The following is a 17,811-nucleotide window of genomic DNA, read 5'->3' on the forward strand; positions in this document are numbered from 1 at the left end:
GACATCTGCTCTCAAAAGCATCGGGAGAATGCCTGATGGATGCTATTATTACTTCAACATTCGGAAGCTCAGCCTCAAACTGAGCTGCATTGGGCGTTTGTTGCTTATCATTTACTAAAGGCTGCAATCATCAGCAGCGGTGCTTGGATGGATCGGCGTTATATGTCTTGGGTTACTGACTAAAAGGCTTTTGAGGGATACACGGAATGATTTTGGCCTTGGGGTTGGATCTCACAATAAACCTAGATGGGATGGTTGTTGTCGTTAACAAGTGCAGGGCGACCAGGAATGGTACGCATCATGAAGCATGTTGGGATGGATGTTTATTGAGGCAAGGACATGCAAACATTGGATTGCCTCCGGAGCATATTGGTTGCGGAGTCTGTTTTGAGCAAAATATGGTGCTCCTTCTTTTCACCAATACCCTACAAGATGTTGGTATGGAGTTTTGTTGTATTTATTTTTCTACACTTCTATGTAACACTTCTTTCGATACAATAGAAAGAGCTAGCAGCATTGCAAGCTTGTCTACCACACAATAATTTTGCCATGGCGCTTGAGATTTCGGTACGGGCGGACAAATGGGCGCTTGGCTGTCACAGTGAGATTCGGCGAACTGGCAACTAGGGGGGCACTTGTTGGGTTGTGTTGGTCAAGGGTCGTGCTAAATTAGAGCATAGCACGATTGTATGTAAGCAGTTGAGAAGCATGTTAGCGTCAAGACCTGCAAGTCTGTTTTGTTCTAGGTCATGGTAGATTGTACTCTTTCCAGCAGTTGCGTGGCTGATGTTACACTGGCTGGGCAAATTAAGCATGTAAGAATCGAACGAGAGGACCAGTTTGAAACAGGCCGAGAGTTCAGGGAAGAGGACGGGATGCCCCAGACTGATGGGAAAGGCAGTCCATTCGAGTGGTAAGAAAATGATCGTCGCGGCACTCAAGTCAATCCCTGCCACGTCCAACTAGCTCCAAGGAAATATACATCCAGGGCCAGTTTAGTAAGCTAATAAATGACTTACCTGGTTGGGTTGGCAGCACAGCCGCGCTGCAAAAATAGCAGGGTAGACACAGCTAATGTGGGCTGCAAATGAGTGATATAAGACTGTAGGATCAGTATTGCCACTTGGATGTCGAACGATTCTATTTACAGAAGTCTTAAGGCACAGTAAAGAGTCTCGACAGAGATAAAGAGCATAGAGGAACGGTTGCTGTTATGGATGCGCACATTGGTTGACATGGTTCTGAGGAACCGGTAGAGATATTAGACCGTAGGCCCGTATCCGATCCCGCCTCGGCCCCGAAAAGAAGGACCCCCGAAAACAGACTTGGACGAAAAGACCGAAGATTTGCAACGTCCCCCCGGCGTCAGTTGGCGAATGGCAGCTCGGATCTAGTCGGTCCCAACGGCCGACCGGCGCAACCACTATCGTCCGCCCAGCAGGGCTCAGGCTCGGTCTCAGTTAGGACAAGCGATCCATGGAAATGAAAGAAGCGCCCCCCTGGTCTTTGGTTGCGTGCGTGGGGTGGACTCGTTTTCTGGACTGCGTGATATAGCCACCCCCTGGCCCAAGAGGAGAGAATGTCATTGCTAGCGCACCCCCACGGCATAGCATTGGCATGGACATTGGCATGTGCATTGCATGGGATCTTCTCTTGAAACGGGGGGTATAGTGCCAGCCGTATGGTTTCTGGAACACACAACTCGGTTTCTGGCACAAGCTGAGTCGAGCCTAAACTTGCAGTACCCTGCCTAGAAACATAAGCATCAGCACCAGCGGCCGCGATGGATGTGATTAAGGGAAATAGAGTGGGAATGACTGGAAATAAGGCTACAAGGCTCAAGGCTCGATCGACACTCTATTATCTCAACGTCCACTTGCTTGTTTTAACTAGGATACGCGAGATAATTGGTTCTCGAGTTAGCTGGTACGGATCGAGTCCTTTCCGTTGTCTAGAGTAGTTACTCTTGGTAAGGTAGGTAAGGCTAAATTACAGTGGAGAAATCATGTACTTTTCTCCCAAACGCAAGGATGTTTTCTCGGTATCCTCATAGTCGGGACAATTCCAAACCAGGAGGGATATTTGCATCTTCAGAGCTCCAGGCAATTTATAAACTATTACTTACTAGGTATATGTAGAGCAATAACTTGAGAATCGATATATCAATGGAAAACTGACAGAATAGAATACTAACCAGCCCATATATCTACGACGTCACAGCCCCCAATGACATTATTACTGCAACGTTGGACAATGCCAATGCTACTCTGTCGTTTCTTTTGTCTTACTCTTTTGTACACATGCGTGCATCTACGTGGTCTATCGCTTGTGGTGACTGATGCAGCAATCGAAGCCGTGCGTGACCACGTCGATGGGTCAACCGCCAAGTGTTGCAGTGGATCGGATCGTCGCCAACATTTGAACAAAAGACTCGGACCCAAAACTCATCAGGCCATGTTTCCTTCCTTTTTCGGATAACTCCCTATGGTTAGAACTTGGGACCTTGCAACGCGTGCAGGTCGCTTCATCCTTGACAACTTGACTGTTGCTATCATGCTATAACCCCGGTTTCCCAAGGCTGAATCTCGCTGATTTGCTTTCTTAGCACAAGAAATTAACCATGATACATGTGGTAGGTACAGGTAGGGCACAGCAGGAAATGTTTGAAGGATCAAGGTCAGACATGAACCGTTGCAGAATGTTACCCTGAGCAATATGGCAAGGCATAACAGCTCTGGATAGGGCTGGGAGAACCGGGATTTAACATCCAATTCAGAATAATATAATCCAAACGTGGAGGTGGATATGTGTAGATTAGCATTGGCTTGGCTCGATAGGGGGGAATGGCACGGAGTTAGGAGCAAGAACAGAAGCTGTTCCCGCGTTTTCCCTTTCTTTACCGTCCATCCGGACGCAGGTACACAGACACAGACAACAAACAATAAACCAGCATAAGGGCTTCCCAGGTTCTGGGAATTCCGAGACTCCGACGAACTGGGTATTGAAAACAGTAAAATGACAATTTCTCCTTTATTCATAGCTACCTAGTTGAATCAACGCTCACACCGGAGCATGAGGACTCCCCATACCACACGCTTTTCCTTTAACATGCTGTCTCGGCGAATTCAAGTGGGTTAGGTAGGTAGAATGATATTAGACTAAACGGCAAACTCCGTTATGATTCTACACCATAAGCGTAAAGTAGCAGGCTAATTTCCCCGACCCGTGTGAACGGTCTGAATCCCTACTAAGCGGACTTGTTAAAGCCAAGCAAGACAGGATAGGATAGAGCTAACTAGCGAAAAGATCGCTCGTTTTTCTATTGTCCGACCGGATCGTTTGGGCCTGCTCCATCCGGATAGTCTAATAGCTGGGTTCAAGTCCATGCAGCCAAGTAAAGATGGCTAATACTCCAACAAGCGGCATCCCAGCAGTCCTTATGCATCGAACCATACTCAGAGCCGCGATTTGTTACTGTACGTCTCGGCCAATAAGGTAGACGAGGCGATCTCGGCTGGAGGTCTCAATCCGTGAAAGACCCACGATTGTCTGTCCTTATCCTTCGGAGCCGGATAACAGAAACTCATCGGCCGAGTCGGACATAATTTCACTTTCGCCAAAATTATGCCCCTGATGAGAATGCTTAGCTTATTCCTCCCTAACCAGGATGTGATCTGTCTGCATGTATGTACGTACTCCGTATCCTTAGCATAGTTAGGTGCTCTGCTCACTCCTCCCAAGCAACACCAGGGATCGGACTCTAAACCATCCCTGGACTTTGATATAGGTATTCAATCCTTTGTGGCTGAGTGGCGATGAAACTCGGCACATATGTTCGCAGTCAGTCAGTGCCAGTCTGCCTTACTCGTTGCACGTACTTCAATTTTAAACCTTTGGCTGTGGGGCTATGGATCAAACACGAAGATCTGACATCAAACTGCCGACATCAAAATCAATCTCAAGAATCTTGTCCTAGTCAGATTCAATGATGAACTTGTTGGTTGGCTCTAGCTCTGGTCGAAACCCCAGCTAGTGAAACGCCTAGGCGAGAAAGTTTTATACCTTATCTGAAACGCAGTAAACAATCTCTGTACATTGTAGTAGCAGACGAAAAAGCATTGGTAGCTCTAGATAGTACGTATCTAGTCGCTATCACCGTTGATTCTATCCGGTTAGACGGTTCATCCTCCTGGATCCATTTAAGCTCAACACGGTAAATCGTGTAAGTGAGTCGGCCGCCTTAATCTTGATTGGGTGGGCCGTCCAACGTCAAAGACGCAAGTGCAGCCCGTCATACCTCCACCCCACATAGATGGAATGAAGGTGCTACATCCAGCACGTTACGTAAACGGCAGTTACCCGGTGCGAAGCCTCACCCGCCTTTTTGTCTTTCGCACGCGCTAGCAACAACCACATCAAGTCTTTTGTTGACATTCTCACCCCCTGCCTAGACCACGCTTTTACTATGCCACAATAGCCATGACAGCGTCGAGATATCGAGCACGCAAGCAAAAGGTCTTCCGGTCCGTTTTTCAGACCGACGTTTCATCACCCACGCCTCGCTCAACGCCCATCGCTACCTTCACGGATCAAGGCGCTGCCTTTGGAGGTCCCCACGCGTTGTCATCTCAACATGCTCCTCCCCCACCACCACCACTCTTTCATGAGACTCTCGATCATGCTGATGACCAAGTGAGGTGGGACCGGGCATGGCATACCGTCACTTCCAAGATACAGCTGCCTACTTCTGTGGCCGTCGAAGACTCCTTTGGGACCTTGCCACCAGAGTCGCAAGAGGTTGACTTTGGTGTTCGTGATTCTATCGTCCTGCTTCTCGACTCTGCCCGTTTGTTGCCTGAGGCGACTCACACAGAAGACATTCTACTATGGCATACGCATCAAGTACGCCAACACTTTGTTCACCATGTTATGCCCCTGCTGGCTGCATGTGCCAGCCAGGACGACCAGACACAAGTTTTGCTTTCGAGCATCTCAACCCTTGAGGCAGCTCATAGACAGTATCACTGGGGGTTGACTCTCATTATACAAGGCTACGAGGACGGCACTTCCTCAAACGCAGCATTCTCAAAATTCTGTCGAGATCTGCATGCTATTATAGGCAATTCTCTAAACCAAGGCCTGACGGATGCTCTGACCAGTGTCCTGCGACGCCTTATCCATCTTAACCTTGGCATAGGGAAGCGTTATGATGTATCTACATCAGGCTTAGAGTCGCAAGGAGATGATTCGGCAGCCCGCAAAGAGCTGTTGGGTCTCTTAGAATCCCTAAAAAACGTTGGTCTAGTAGGGGAGAAGTTCCAGGTCCTGTTTGCAGAAATCATGGATGCTAGCATGAATGACTTCATTCGGATATCATACTCAGGGGTTTGGGGAGTTCCAGAGCACTCGATGACGCCATCCGCCAGTATCTCTTCTGGTTGTCTAGGTCATCTTTCAGAATGGGTCGAGAATCAATATGGGCGTCTCGCTGTCGAAGTCTTCAGCCGCCTCGAAACGCACATTGCGTGGAGTGATGTTGAGTGCTGGAGGAATATTGCGATAGGACGTCTTGCAATACTACGAATTCAGGAACTATTTGACATTGCCTTGGAGTGGCCTGGGAGTAGAGGTGGCCTTGAAGATCTTCGTCTTGCCGTCACAACACCACAACGTCGTCTTCAACTGACTGACGCCTTCTCCGCGGCCTTACAGAAGCGACTCCTCCATCCCGGAAGGTCGACCTCTGATATCCTTCAAACGTACATCTCCATGATCCGGACGTTCCACGTCTTGGACCACTCTAAAGTCCTCCTTGACCGTGTCGTTCACGCTCTGCAGTTGTATCTCTGTCAAAGAGACGATGCTATTCGAATCGTTGTTGGTGGACTGCTTTCCAACCCCAGCGATGCCGAAACAGAAGAAGGAAAAGCAAACTTGGCAGAGCTAGCAGTACTGCTTAACGTGGCCTCCCAGCAACAGAGGCGCCAGGTTGAGGATGGGGATCTTGATTGGAACGATATGACCTGGGTTCCTGACCCCGTGGACGCAGGTGTGAACTACAAGAGACCAAGAAACGAGGACGTCATCGGCACTCTCATCAATGCACTTGGTTCTCAGGATATCTTTATCAAAGAGTTCCAGCTGATTATCGCGGAGCGACTCCTCTCAGATCAGGCAACGTTTCTACAAGAGACGAAGGTGTTGAGCCTTCTCAAGAAACGGTTCGGTGAGAGTGCTCTACAAAACTGCGATGTCATGATGAAGGATATCCAAGACTCGAAGAAAGTCGATGCAGTTCTGGGCAGGAACATCCGGCAACCCTCGAGCGATCCGGGGACACCTGTCTATCATTCCAAGATCCTATCACGACTATTCTGGCCTAGTCTACCCAAAGAGCCGTTCACAGTACCGGCGCCTGTCACGGAAATGCAAAAGAGATATGAGCAAGGATTTGAACGGCTCAAGACATCACGTAAACTCAACTGGCTGGACCAGCTGGGTTCGGCAACTGTCAAGCTCGACTTTGAAGATCGGTCAGTGGAGCTCGAATGCAAGACATACGAAGCTGCAGTCATCTACGCATTTCAGGATGAAAACAATGAAGGCGAGTCTGGTCCTACACAGCGGACTTTCGACGGGATATGGCAACAACTCATGATCGATGAAGATCTTCTTGTGCTTGCCCTCAAATTCTGGGTCTCTAAGCGCGTGATTCGTGATATCGGCAATCGAACCTATGTGGTGTTGGAGAAACTTGACGACGCAAATGAGGCTGGAGACGCAGATGCGCCCGACGATAGTCACGATGCTGACAGTGGCCAACCGTCTCCACGCAAGCCCAAGATCGATTCAAAGGACCAAGAGCGGCGCACCGTGTACTGGCAATTTATCGTGGGCATGTTGACAAACTCAGCACCAACTATGCCGCTTGCCCAGATGTTGATGATGATGAAGATGCTGATTCCCGACGGCTGTCCGTGGACTAATGAGGAGCTGCAAGAGTTTCTGGCAGAAAAGGTGGCGGAGAATAAGTTGGAGCTAGCTGGCGGGAAGTATCGTTTGCCCAAGAAATGAAAACAGGATACGGATACTTGGCTGTAAGCAAACACCTTGTGGCCAGATTTTTATGCCGGGCTTCGAATGAAATGAGTCCTATCTGCAGTGTTACCTTCTCCGAGGCGATGGTGGAGGTATAGGCGTGTGCTTGCAGCACGTACCAGCAACCTAGGCCGGACGGAAGCCGTTGTGAGCCGGGACGAATGGGCTAATAGCAAAGACTTTGCATCGTTTGGCAATATTATCTGTCTCTTGCATTGGCGAGGTGTGCAACAGAGACGTGTAGCCAGTATAGCAATGAGGCCTTGCCTCGCCATGAGACAAAGTAGGGAAGACAAAGCCTGTTTCCGAACTTAGTAAATAATCACAAGGTTTCTGCATTGATGCATGCCTTGACGCTCCCACATGTCGTGCCCGGGGGATGGTCATTTATGTATCGGCTGTGCGTTGTTGTCAGCTATTAAGCCGAGACCGGGCAACGAAACAGAATAGGAAATAAGCACCAAAATACCAAAACGAGCCAGCTCCGAGGGTGTATCTACTTGTCATTAATATTTGAACAATGGAGACGGCGAATGAAATGTTTGCGTGTGACGATACTTTCCGTGTCCTCGAGCTTACCATATTACCAATCCCGTCGACAAGCGAGTGCTCCAATAACATCTAAGCCAGAATCAAGTCGAATTCTGAGGCTCTTTCTAGAGCTTGACTTGATTCGTTTTGTAGATTGAAGTAGCTGGATGCAGTTGTCGAAGCTATAGGTGATCAGCAGGCATGCTAAGCGGCGCGGGGATTGGGGGTTGCAAATCCCATCAAGTTGTGGATGGATAAGTTGAAAGGCGCATAAGAGGAATGCTACGTGTATAATTGAAGACTCTGTTGCCGTGATTTCGATAACTGGTGGAAGAATCCAAATAGCAAATTGGCCGTAAACTTATTCCTCGTATCTTAAAATGTTTGTCATTGTTGTTGGTGTTTTCAAAGACTGACAGAGTTTCGGATATTGAGCCACTTTGTCGCTCATTCGCATGGGTAGGATGCTCAAGCAGGTGGTTGAGTAAGTACCACGCGACAAGTTCCTGAACATGTAATAATCGGAGGTGTGAATTACACAGTGGCTGTTTAAGGTAGTAATATCACTCGCTAGGAAATGATATATTGTGTAGGTTTCTTCATGCTGTGCGGTGTTGTGTTTGCGGTTGGAGCAGGTATCCGCTCGGCTATGCCGTCAAGGAAACATATCTGATACACATTTTACTTATGGATACCCAGGCCGAGCAACTATCCTTCGCTGTCTGCTGCAGGAAAGTTCGTAAAGGGAAGCAATGCCATGTGAATTGATGGCGAGCACCAACAACGATATGTCATTTGGCTCTTTTTTTATTCTGATGCATTTTGCGCAACCAGGCGGCTGGCCTTGGGTGGAAAAAGAGACTTTACTGCATCCGGATAAGTAGGACCCTTCTTATGTGATTATGCAGGTTTCCTGCTTATTGTACTGAGCGACATATCGAATGCCTGCAGCTAGACTTGAATGGATTTTTTGGGGTTTTGAACGCTAGAGGAACGCAAGGTTGACGATGGTTAAGTTTAGTTGGAGCTGCGTCCCTTCGTAATCGATTTTCGGTGTCCACTCGGTTCCATATCTAACACAAGAGATAAGATTATTTGGTTAGTCTCGTATACTTCCCATCGGCAGATTCGGACTCGTTTGTTGTGTACTATCATGGGTAATGTGATGTGATGCGGTGGACACTCACATGATGGGTCATGTTTCCGGCTGAGCCATCATGGTGCTTGTAAGAATGATGAATAGTTTTACATAACTGGCTGAGGTCTGACGATGCAGGACACCGTACGCAGACTTTATGTATTTTAACAACTTTGGCTTGTATTGATGACCCCTGCGTAGGGTATGCTGTGACATATGATGGGCACAATCAAATGTGTATACTGATATTAGGTTAGTGGTATGCTCCACCAAATTCCAGGCGCTGCTTATATGACGGCTACCGATGTTAAAAGTCTTTTATGTGAGTTAATTGGAAATATATCATGCTATTTTATGATACGCGTACGTACCACAGTCAACTGAAGTCCATCGGGGATGCCATCATCGCGATGATGACTGAGAGTTTGTTCAGCAATTGAGTTGAGCGAATGCAACGAAGCTCTTTCAGTGGTCTCCCACTGTGGAGTCACCTAAGAACCCAGGTCCACAACACCGCCAACCTAAAGTTAACTCCATCCTTGGACGGATATGCTCCAACCGTCCAATAGCCAGCCTTGGCCATGACATCCCATCCATCATGGCTTCTGCTTCCTCGTTGCATCATGTGCACGCCGAAGCTAGAAAATGAAATGTCAGCGACCATTAGGCTTAAGCCATGAGCTAGGTGCTAGGTTCTCAGTGCGCTGGCTTGATCGATGATCCCTGGCCATTGGGGGGTCGCGCCGGCTTGGGCTTGGGCTTGGACTTTCATGGGATGGCTAATGAAGCGACTGTTGCGTTGTCGTGTCGGGCTTTGACCTTTCCTTTTTGTCCTCTTTTCTTTCCTACCCTGCGCATGCAGCTGAGTTGGCGGTTAGACTTTTGTCTGCACATGACCATAACTATGAGCATGAATCAGAAATGACTCTTTTTTGGGTCGCCTTGTTGCGTTCTTGGAAGTGGAGGTACTATACAAATCGAGTAGTGGGATTAGTAGTCAAGTGGGATATTTTTTTCTACTGTCGACTGTACTTTTGTCCGTTGTTTACGGTATATTGATGATATAAACATATCCATAGTTGCTTATTTATTATTACTACTGTTTTCGCGTCTCTTTCGTCCACTTCTTCAACCCCCCAGTCTCCGGATATGTGCAGTCGTTTGCTGATACTCGTTTTCGATGATCCATTCTCGGCCATTGCGCTTATCACAACTCCGCCATCCTGTTTAGTTCGGTTCGTCAATCATTCCCTTCTAGTCCCGCATTGATAACTTTCTCCTCGTCTACAAGCTACAAGCTACAAGGGGCGGTCGGCGTTTCGGCACATTTTGAGTTGCTGACTCTGATCATCATGTCCATCCGCCGAATTGCGACTGCTGCCGACTGCTGCCAACAATGCAACATGCCTGGCGATGGATGGTATGTATTCGCCAGGGTTTCTCACACTCACTCTCCTTCCTGTGCTTTCCCCCTCTCTAGACTTAAAATAAATGCGCCAGACTGGGGGGATACAAGGCTCTCTCCCTCTCTTATTATTTCCCTTCTCTTACAAGTTACAGGCACCCATTCCGTCTTCACGCCCCCTTCCGTAAGAAACCGAATCTGACCTGTATTGTCATTTGTGCCGTCCTCAGCCAAGTGAGGCCGGGCATTTAAATTATTTTCTGCTACTTGGGTACTAAGGCCGGTATGCTGCACTACCTAGACGCCTCGTACGCCTGCAAACGTCCACCATTGAAGCCGAGCTTCCACTTATTAATGCCATCTCGTCTGTTTTCCTTTTGCCGGGTTCCAATATCCTATCTGCCTGCATTGCCCAGTCCTGCATCAGCACTTTTGCAATACATTTCCACCGCCGCGTCTCCTCTCTTCTCCACCTTTGACCTTTATGATTAATAAAGCCGTGTCTCAGCATGGCAATAGTGCTAGGTGAAAGCTTTTTCATGAATCGATTACACCTGTATCTTGTCTTTGTCTTTGCCTTTGCCTCCCAATATCGTGACTGCTAGGTATCCGGTACTTTCTCAACTCAATACTCTAGACCGTATCACTTTTGGCAGGTTCGGCCCAGAACGGCCTCTTTCCCTTACCTGCCGTAGCCGGGACGTGACAAAATCAGCTTGTGCAAGACACTGACAAAGACCAAAGACGCCATATCGTACCTTCCATGACTGCACCGCACCGCATCGCACGGTAGCTTGCCTAGCACCAACCTACCGTGCATTTTTAATTCCACCCCAACCAAACCGGCCTGTCTTGACCTGTCCCTGTAATCAACCCACAGCATCACCACTTGTCCGCCCGTCCGTTGCCTGGTCCTAGCCACTGTAGGGAGTCTGGTCTGGTCTGGTCTCATCCGCACAAGACGTGGCATTCGCTTTATTCTTCGCATCTCATTCCCTTGCCTTGTCCCAAACTCTTTTGTCCTCCGCACCATATTATTGCCATATTCTCCCTCCATATCTTCCGTCTTCTTTCTCTCCTCTTCTTCTCTTCCCCTCTTCCACTCTCACTCACCCTGTGGTTGACTCTGACGACGCAAACGCACTTCCGCTCAATTGCCAGACAAAACCCCGCCTCATCATCGTATCTTCGCAGTACGCCGCCGCTAGGGTTGAAACTACGTCGTCATCGGCGTTATCGCAAATATCCGATAACGAACGACTGCCCCTCATCATTAATCAAACCATACGCATTCATACCGATAGCCATATTCACACCTAGCCGCTCTCAGTCTCTCTCGCCCTCTCTAGCTTCCTCAACGGCCAACTTTTCGTTCGCTGGTCCTTGCTCTCATTCCCACTCTTACTCTGGTTCTGGTTCTGACTCTCAGTCTCAACCTTCTCTCCAAAAGACTGGCTATCCGCTCTACTTGCCCTGCCTCGGCGTCCGGGGTGTCATGGTCTCATGACCACAACCTTTCTGCGTCCCCCGATCACCGCTTTGTGACTGCAGCGTGCTACCAATAGTACTAGTCCAACTCATATAATACGAATACACATACCCATCCATCTCTTACGTGGACCTTTGTGCAATCAGTACTTCGCCTACCTTTCTTCCTCGAGCTTTGTGCTGTCTGAAAGCCACCAAAGTCGGATCTACTCACCACGATATTACTCGCCTTTGCAGCTTCAATAAGCGGCAGGTGGGCCTGTGTTCTGCGAGCGACTTGCCCTATCAGTAAGCCAAGAATAGGTCGACATCACATCAAATTCGGACCAGTTTGCCCGTGATGGAGCCCATGGACTATGTTATGTCGAGCAATCACCACCGGTCCAACGGTCATTATGATCCAGTACATTCTGCCTCGACTTATTGGGCATCCCATCCGCAGTCACAAAATCCAGGTCCCTATCCATGGCAAGCACAAACCTTGGGCCTCCCTCACATTTATTCACACCACGGTGGACCGCCTGCGCCCGGCTCTGGTCCGGATCCATATAGCCAGCACGCAGCTATGTTACCACCTCTCCAAGGCCTGCCCCCTTCTAGTCCATTTCCAAATATGCTGCCTAGGTCAGTATCACCACGGTTAAGTGGCCATCCTCAATTGTATCGCAGCAGCAGGCCGTTCCCCGTTCCGCCGGTACCTGCAGGCACTGGCAATCACAGCCACGATGCAGCTTTCGCAAACCAAATCCCGAGTATCGCACATACACATATGGACTGGCAGTCACCTATACCGGGCCCAGAAGCCAATTCAATGCATCGCCCAAATTACGCCTATCCCGAATCGGGAGCGAATAACTTTGGTCACAGCTACAACAACCAGTACGGTTCGAGTTTTGCACCAGCCCCTCAGCCACCTCATCCGTATTACCCATCATCAACGAGGCGAGGCCACCTTTCTACAGCCTCCATAACCAGAAGTTTTGGTGGTATCTCTTCTCCCAGCAGTAAGTTCCCTTCTACTTCGCCAATATGTCGATTTTTCTTTCCAGTAACACCAGGTCGCGGGTTTGCTAAACCCTGTTTGTTTCGTACACGATTTGCAGGTGCTAATGTTGTTCTTCAGGACCCGCCCCTCCCTCAGCCGGATACCGTAGATCTCATCCGCGACAACGCAGGTCAACCTCATCACGCACCATGACGACAGAAATCGGGCGTGAAGATGAGGACGAAGGATACTATGGCCCTCCTGACTACGTTGTTCATAGTCCAGGTGGCTCAGATTCCTCCCAAGAGTCTGACGAAGTCTTTCTTCGGCAAATGCAAATCGCAAGAGGCTCCGTGTCGACAAAGATGGTGGCTTCCAAGATGACACTTCGATCGCTCGAGAGTGTCGAGCTGCAAGACTTACCCGAAGCAGACAGAAGTGAGAAATCCCCCATGTTCGAGTTGAGGTGGATGCTTATAATTTCCAGGCTGCGTCATCTGCTACAATGACTATTGCGTAGAAACCCCCGAGGGCGTTAAAGAAGCCCCTCTTCGGTTGCCCAAATGCGGGCATGTTTTTGGTGACCATTGCATCAAGAAATGGTTTGAGGACTCGGATAGCTGTCCCTATTGTCGAGACAAGCTTCATGCGGAGCCAAAGACGCAAGCCGGTAGCTCTAGTAGGGCATTCATGAATCTCATGAGGTCCCGAGGCCTCCATGTTCCTCCCGGGTACGTAAACATATTCAGTTTTGGATTGTTCACTTGAGCAATCAACTAACACGTTGAGCAGAATGGTGGCTCAACAATTACCAGATGAGGTGTTGGTCCATCTCAGAGCTCACCATTCAATTGCGGATCGACGAAATGGCTCTCCGCCTCACACCGCAACAGCAGTAAGAAGATCGCCACCGAGAGAAGGCATTGAACACCAGCACCGCCGAACCAGAGCACGTCATGATAACTCGAACACGCACGATGCTCTATCCGTTCCCGAATCCCGCAACCGAGCAGTTTCCACCGAGACGCCTCTGTCTGCTGTTGAACTACCCGCCATACGCCCGCAACCAGAGCAATTGGCAGCGGAAAGGCAGGCTGAGGAATGGGTACGAGGCAACGCCCAGGATGCGAATGCAGCGTCGATATCAGCCCAAGATCGCAGCGCAGAGACTCAACTGTCTCCCGCGGTTTTGCCAGAGCTATCTCCGTATCCTTCACAAGATGCACAGGATCAACACCCGAGAGCCAGGACTCTTCGAAACCCTTTGCAAGTGCAGACTGATTCGCCTTACGAAGGTCTGGGAAACAACGAAACCGCACCAGATATGCCTTATCACTCAAATCAGAGATGGTAGGTTGTCTATACGAGGTCGTCAACAATTTTCCAGATCGTCAATCAGCCAGCTAGACACAAATGGGAAAAAGGCTGGTAGGGTGAACACGGTCGGAGTTATTAACTCTTTCAAGTCATAATCTGGCATCTTGCAGCATGCTGGGCGGGTGCGATCTAGGAATTCTCGAGTTTCAGATATACAATGATGGTATATAACAAGGTTTTGCGTGGAGTTTGCTGCAAGCTTTTGAAATTGCACAAGGTCAACAGATTTTTGGGAGTTGTTTCTGGTTGCTTTTGGCTGGGCCACAAACTTACGGATAAGGTCGGATATTGAAAGTGGTTTTATGGGGCGCAAGGGCAAGATTGGAGGATCACTGCAGTATTAAACGGGTGACCTATTACCGTAGCGGAATTAGCGATAATATCTGTTGAAAGACAAGACACAAATCAGCGTGTTAACAAATGCACATACATGGCAGAACTGTGTTTCCATGACCCCAGTCAACTTGTTCCGTGGGGCTAAATGAAACGCTTGGCCCATTCTCCGCAAGCGATACTATAATAGAACTAGCGCTTCCAGGTCTGCAACCAAGACCCTCTTGTTTTATTGTATCGATGATGCCAGCTGGGACGGCGCGGCGCAATGTTGACCACCGGGTCGGGGCCATGCGCTGCGAGTCCGAGGCATCCATTCATATGTCTCTGACGACTCGAGTCTTGGAACCTATAGTCTCAGACAGCCGGTCTTGGGGATTCGGGGCATCCCCACCACATGCAAGATAGACGAATCGCTTATATACCATTCCCCTGTCTCCGTACTCCCTTGATCTGGGTTAGTTAAGACGCGCAACACTCGCCCGTTAGCAGATATTTGCATCTAGTCGACGATTGTACACGTAGATTGACTGTCAATCCATCATTTCTCAGCACAAATACCCGAGTTTGGGTCATCATGGGCCTGCCGTGGGAGATTATCACGGCGACTTCTGCCATAAGCACGCTGACCCTCGCCTGGACACATGACGATTGGTCCAAGTCCCAGCTCTTGGGTCGATTTCCCGTCTTTTGGATTGCTGGACTCGCTGTCTGGATCGTCTGGGCGGTATGGGTATATCCATTGCTCGTGTCGCCACTGCGACATCTTCCAGGACCCTCTGGCAATCATTGGCTCATGGGACAGTCCAAGAAGATAATGGCCGAGCCCTCTGGTGTACCGATGCGACAATGGTTAGTAGATGTTCATCTCGGGTGCTATCCCGTTGTATATAGTGGTTGCTGACAGAGAAACGCCCAGGGCCTCTGAAATTCCGAATGACGGATTGCTATGCTATCGTGGCTTCTTTAATCAGGAGAGAGTCATGGTAAGCTCGCCCAAGGCGTTGGCTGAGGTTCTTGTCACCAACAGCTACGCCTTTCCGAAACCCAGTCACTTTCGATGGTCTATCGGCCGCATCCTTGGAGTTGGTGTTTTGCTTGCTGAAGGCGATGAGCACAAGATGCAACGTCGTAGCTTAACACCCGCGTTTGCCTTTCGCCATATCAAGAACTTGTATCCGGTGTTCTGGCGTAAAGCTCGAGAAGTGACACGGACAATGATGGCGGAGTTTGGCCAGCAAGAAGAGACGCAGGTGGAAATCTCTGGTTGGGCATCACGGGCAACACTCGATATCATCGGCCTTGCTGGGATGGGACGAGACTTTGGCGCCATACAAAACCCGAACAACACACTGGCACAGACATACAGCAAGATCTTCAAGCCGTCCCGCCAAGCCCAAATCCTTGCTTTCGTTGGCATGATCATTCCCATGGAGTTTATCACCAAACTGCCTTTCCGTCGAAACGAGGACATTGCCAAGGCTGCAAGCGATATTCGAGCAATTTGCCGAGACCTTATTCAGGAGAAGAAGGCCAAGATGGCCAACAAGGAGCAAGCCGACGTTGATATCCTCTCGGTGGCCCTTGAGAGTGGTGGCTTCACTGACGAGAACCTGGTTGATCAGCTCATGACGTTCCTCGCTGCTGGACACGAGACAACGGCGTCAGCCATGACTTGGGCAATCTATATGATGGCTCGGCACAGTGATATTCAAACCAGGCTCAGGGAAGAAATACGAGAACATTTACCATCGGTAGATTCAGATGTCGACATCACCAGCCTTGACATCGATCGCATGCCATATCTGAACGCGGTGTGTAGTGAAGTTCTACGATATTACGCTCCTGTACCATTGACGATGCGCGATGCTGCCTACGACACCACAATTCTAGGACAGACGATCCGCAAGGGTACTCGAATTGTCATTGTACCTTGGGCGACGCATTTCGACCACGATCTTTGGGGGCCAGATGCAGATCAGTTCAATCCAGACCGGTGGCTATCAGCAGGCGGAGAGAACAAGATTGGTGCCGATCGCAAGGCCGCAAGCGGGGGAGCCAACAGCAACTACGCGTTCTTGACCTTCTTGCATGGGCCTAGAAGCTGTATCGGATCGAGCTTTGCAAAGGCTGAGTTCGCCTGTCTCCTGGCAGCATGGATCGGTCGCTTCGAGTTCTCGCTGGCGAATCCGGAGGAGATGGACGAGAAGAATGTGGAAATTCGGGGCGGTGTAACGGCCCGGCCCGCTAAAGGGATGCACGTCAAGGTTAAGGTTATCAGCGGATACTGAATGCAAATCATACTTGGTTTGTAGTATGAAGCATGATGAACGAACGATATTGGAGTCTCTGTATTTCTTAATTTGTTAGGCGGCGATCCAAGGGTACAGTATTGTACAGATTGTTGAGGTGTGTTGGGCGTTGGTATTTGGTTGAGCATGTCACATATCTTGTCTGGATAAGATGATGTGCATGAGGAGGTGCAAGCCAGCAAGTTAAAAGATGCAAATAAACATGATGATTTGAAAAATATAAGTAAAGGCAACTCTCGCCGAGTCATTCAAGTGTGCATAAACCCCAAGCATTGTTTTAGTGAACGGGTAATGATGGGACGGGCGGGCTGCCAGTCTAGCGAATATAGTACTGAGACAGTTGACCTCCATAAAATGATGGCATATTCGGCAGTCGAGGTAGAATCAGATAGAGGCACGTTAATGAAATGTATTGTGTGTCAATATCCAACAATCTTACTCCATACAATACACACCACACACACACATGCACTGCAGATAAGAGTTATCCTGATTTTTAAAACTGTACAGGGTAGACCTATTCGGATTGGTTGCATGTGATAAAGTGATTGCTCATCTAACTACAGATGGCCTGCCAGCTGGCAATGTAATGGACATGAGAAAGAAGTGGATAATGACGGGGGCACTAACCAATGTGTGGCGGGCTGAATGAGGCCTCTAAAAGTAATTATGCCGAAGGCTGCAGCAGTTTTAATTAAAGTCCCAACGCGCTCACTTTTACCTCTTGGCTGTTGAACCTTGAGTTTGTCACTTTAACTCTTACAACGTACATCTCATCTACAACCGCACCTAGCCACCACGTAACCGAATCTCGCCTATCTAATATCATCATTTATACCGCACATACCCTACACCCGTAGTCTATCTAATTCAAGCTTTACGAAGATCGCATCAGGATTGACGCCCAGACCATCTGCGTCGCCGTGCCTACCTCGACGTTGCAAAGCAAAGCAAAAGCAAAGGCCTCAGCTCAGCTCAGCGCAAAAGGGCCTCATAGATCGAATCTTGGGCCCGCCTAAAATCGGGAACTCGACCAACGACGTGCGACCCCAGCCACCGCCTGTTTAGTGGAACGGGGCCCTCCATGATAGGAAGGAAAGGCCTGGAGGCTGGAGCTTAGGTCCCCATTCTCGTTCCCGTTCCC

The 17,811-nt window shown here is 49.1% G+C and overlaps 4 protein-coding genes across 4 annotated transcripts; all 4 read left to right on the top strand.

The window, feature by feature from the left end:
* Positions 1-4,479: 4,479 nt before the first annotated feature.
* On the top strand, positions 4,480-7,074 carry FPSE_10711 (uncharacterized protein; the record flags this gene model as incomplete). The annotated part of the gene is made up of 1 exon (XM_009263828.1): positions 4,480-7,074. The coding sequence occupies one exon, from the start codon at positions 4,480-4,482 to the stop codon at positions 7,072-7,074; it is 2,595 nt and encodes an 864-aa protein (XP_009262103.1).
* A 3,045-nt stretch (positions 7,075-10,119) lies between these two features.
* Positions 10,120-10,424, top strand: FPSE_10712 (uncharacterized protein; the record flags this gene model as incomplete). Its single annotated transcript, XM_009263829.1, has 2 exons — positions 10,120-10,187; positions 10,328-10,424. The coding sequence occupies 2 exons, from the start codon at positions 10,120-10,122 to the stop codon at positions 10,422-10,424; spliced, it is 165 nt and encodes a 54-aa protein (XP_009262104.1).
* A 2,430-nt stretch (positions 10,425-12,854) lies between these two features.
* Positions 12,855-13,999, top strand: FPSE_10713 (uncharacterized protein; the record flags this gene model as incomplete). Its single annotated transcript, XM_009263830.1, has 3 exons — positions 12,855-13,083; positions 13,133-13,376; positions 13,438-13,999. 3 exons carry the CDS (start codon positions 12,855-12,857, stop codon positions 13,997-13,999), a joined length of 1,035 nt encoding a protein of 344 aa, XP_009262105.1.
* A 933-nt stretch (positions 14,000-14,932) lies between these two features.
* On the top strand, positions 14,933-16,646 carry FPSE_10714 (uncharacterized protein; the record flags this gene model as incomplete). Its single annotated transcript, XM_009263831.1, has 2 exons — positions 14,933-15,207; positions 15,275-16,646. 2 exons carry the CDS (start codon positions 14,933-14,935, stop codon positions 16,644-16,646), a joined length of 1,647 nt encoding a protein of 548 aa, XP_009262106.1.
* Between the last annotated feature and the right edge of the window lie 1,165 nt (positions 16,647-17,811).

Source organism: Fusarium pseudograminearum, chromosome 1, assembly GCF_000303195.2.
Source record: "Fusarium pseudograminearum CS3096 chromosome 1, whole genome shotgun sequence".
In the NCBI taxonomy this organism is placed as follows: Eukaryota; Fungi; Ascomycota; class Sordariomycetes; order Hypocreales; family Nectriaceae; genus Fusarium; species Fusarium pseudograminearum.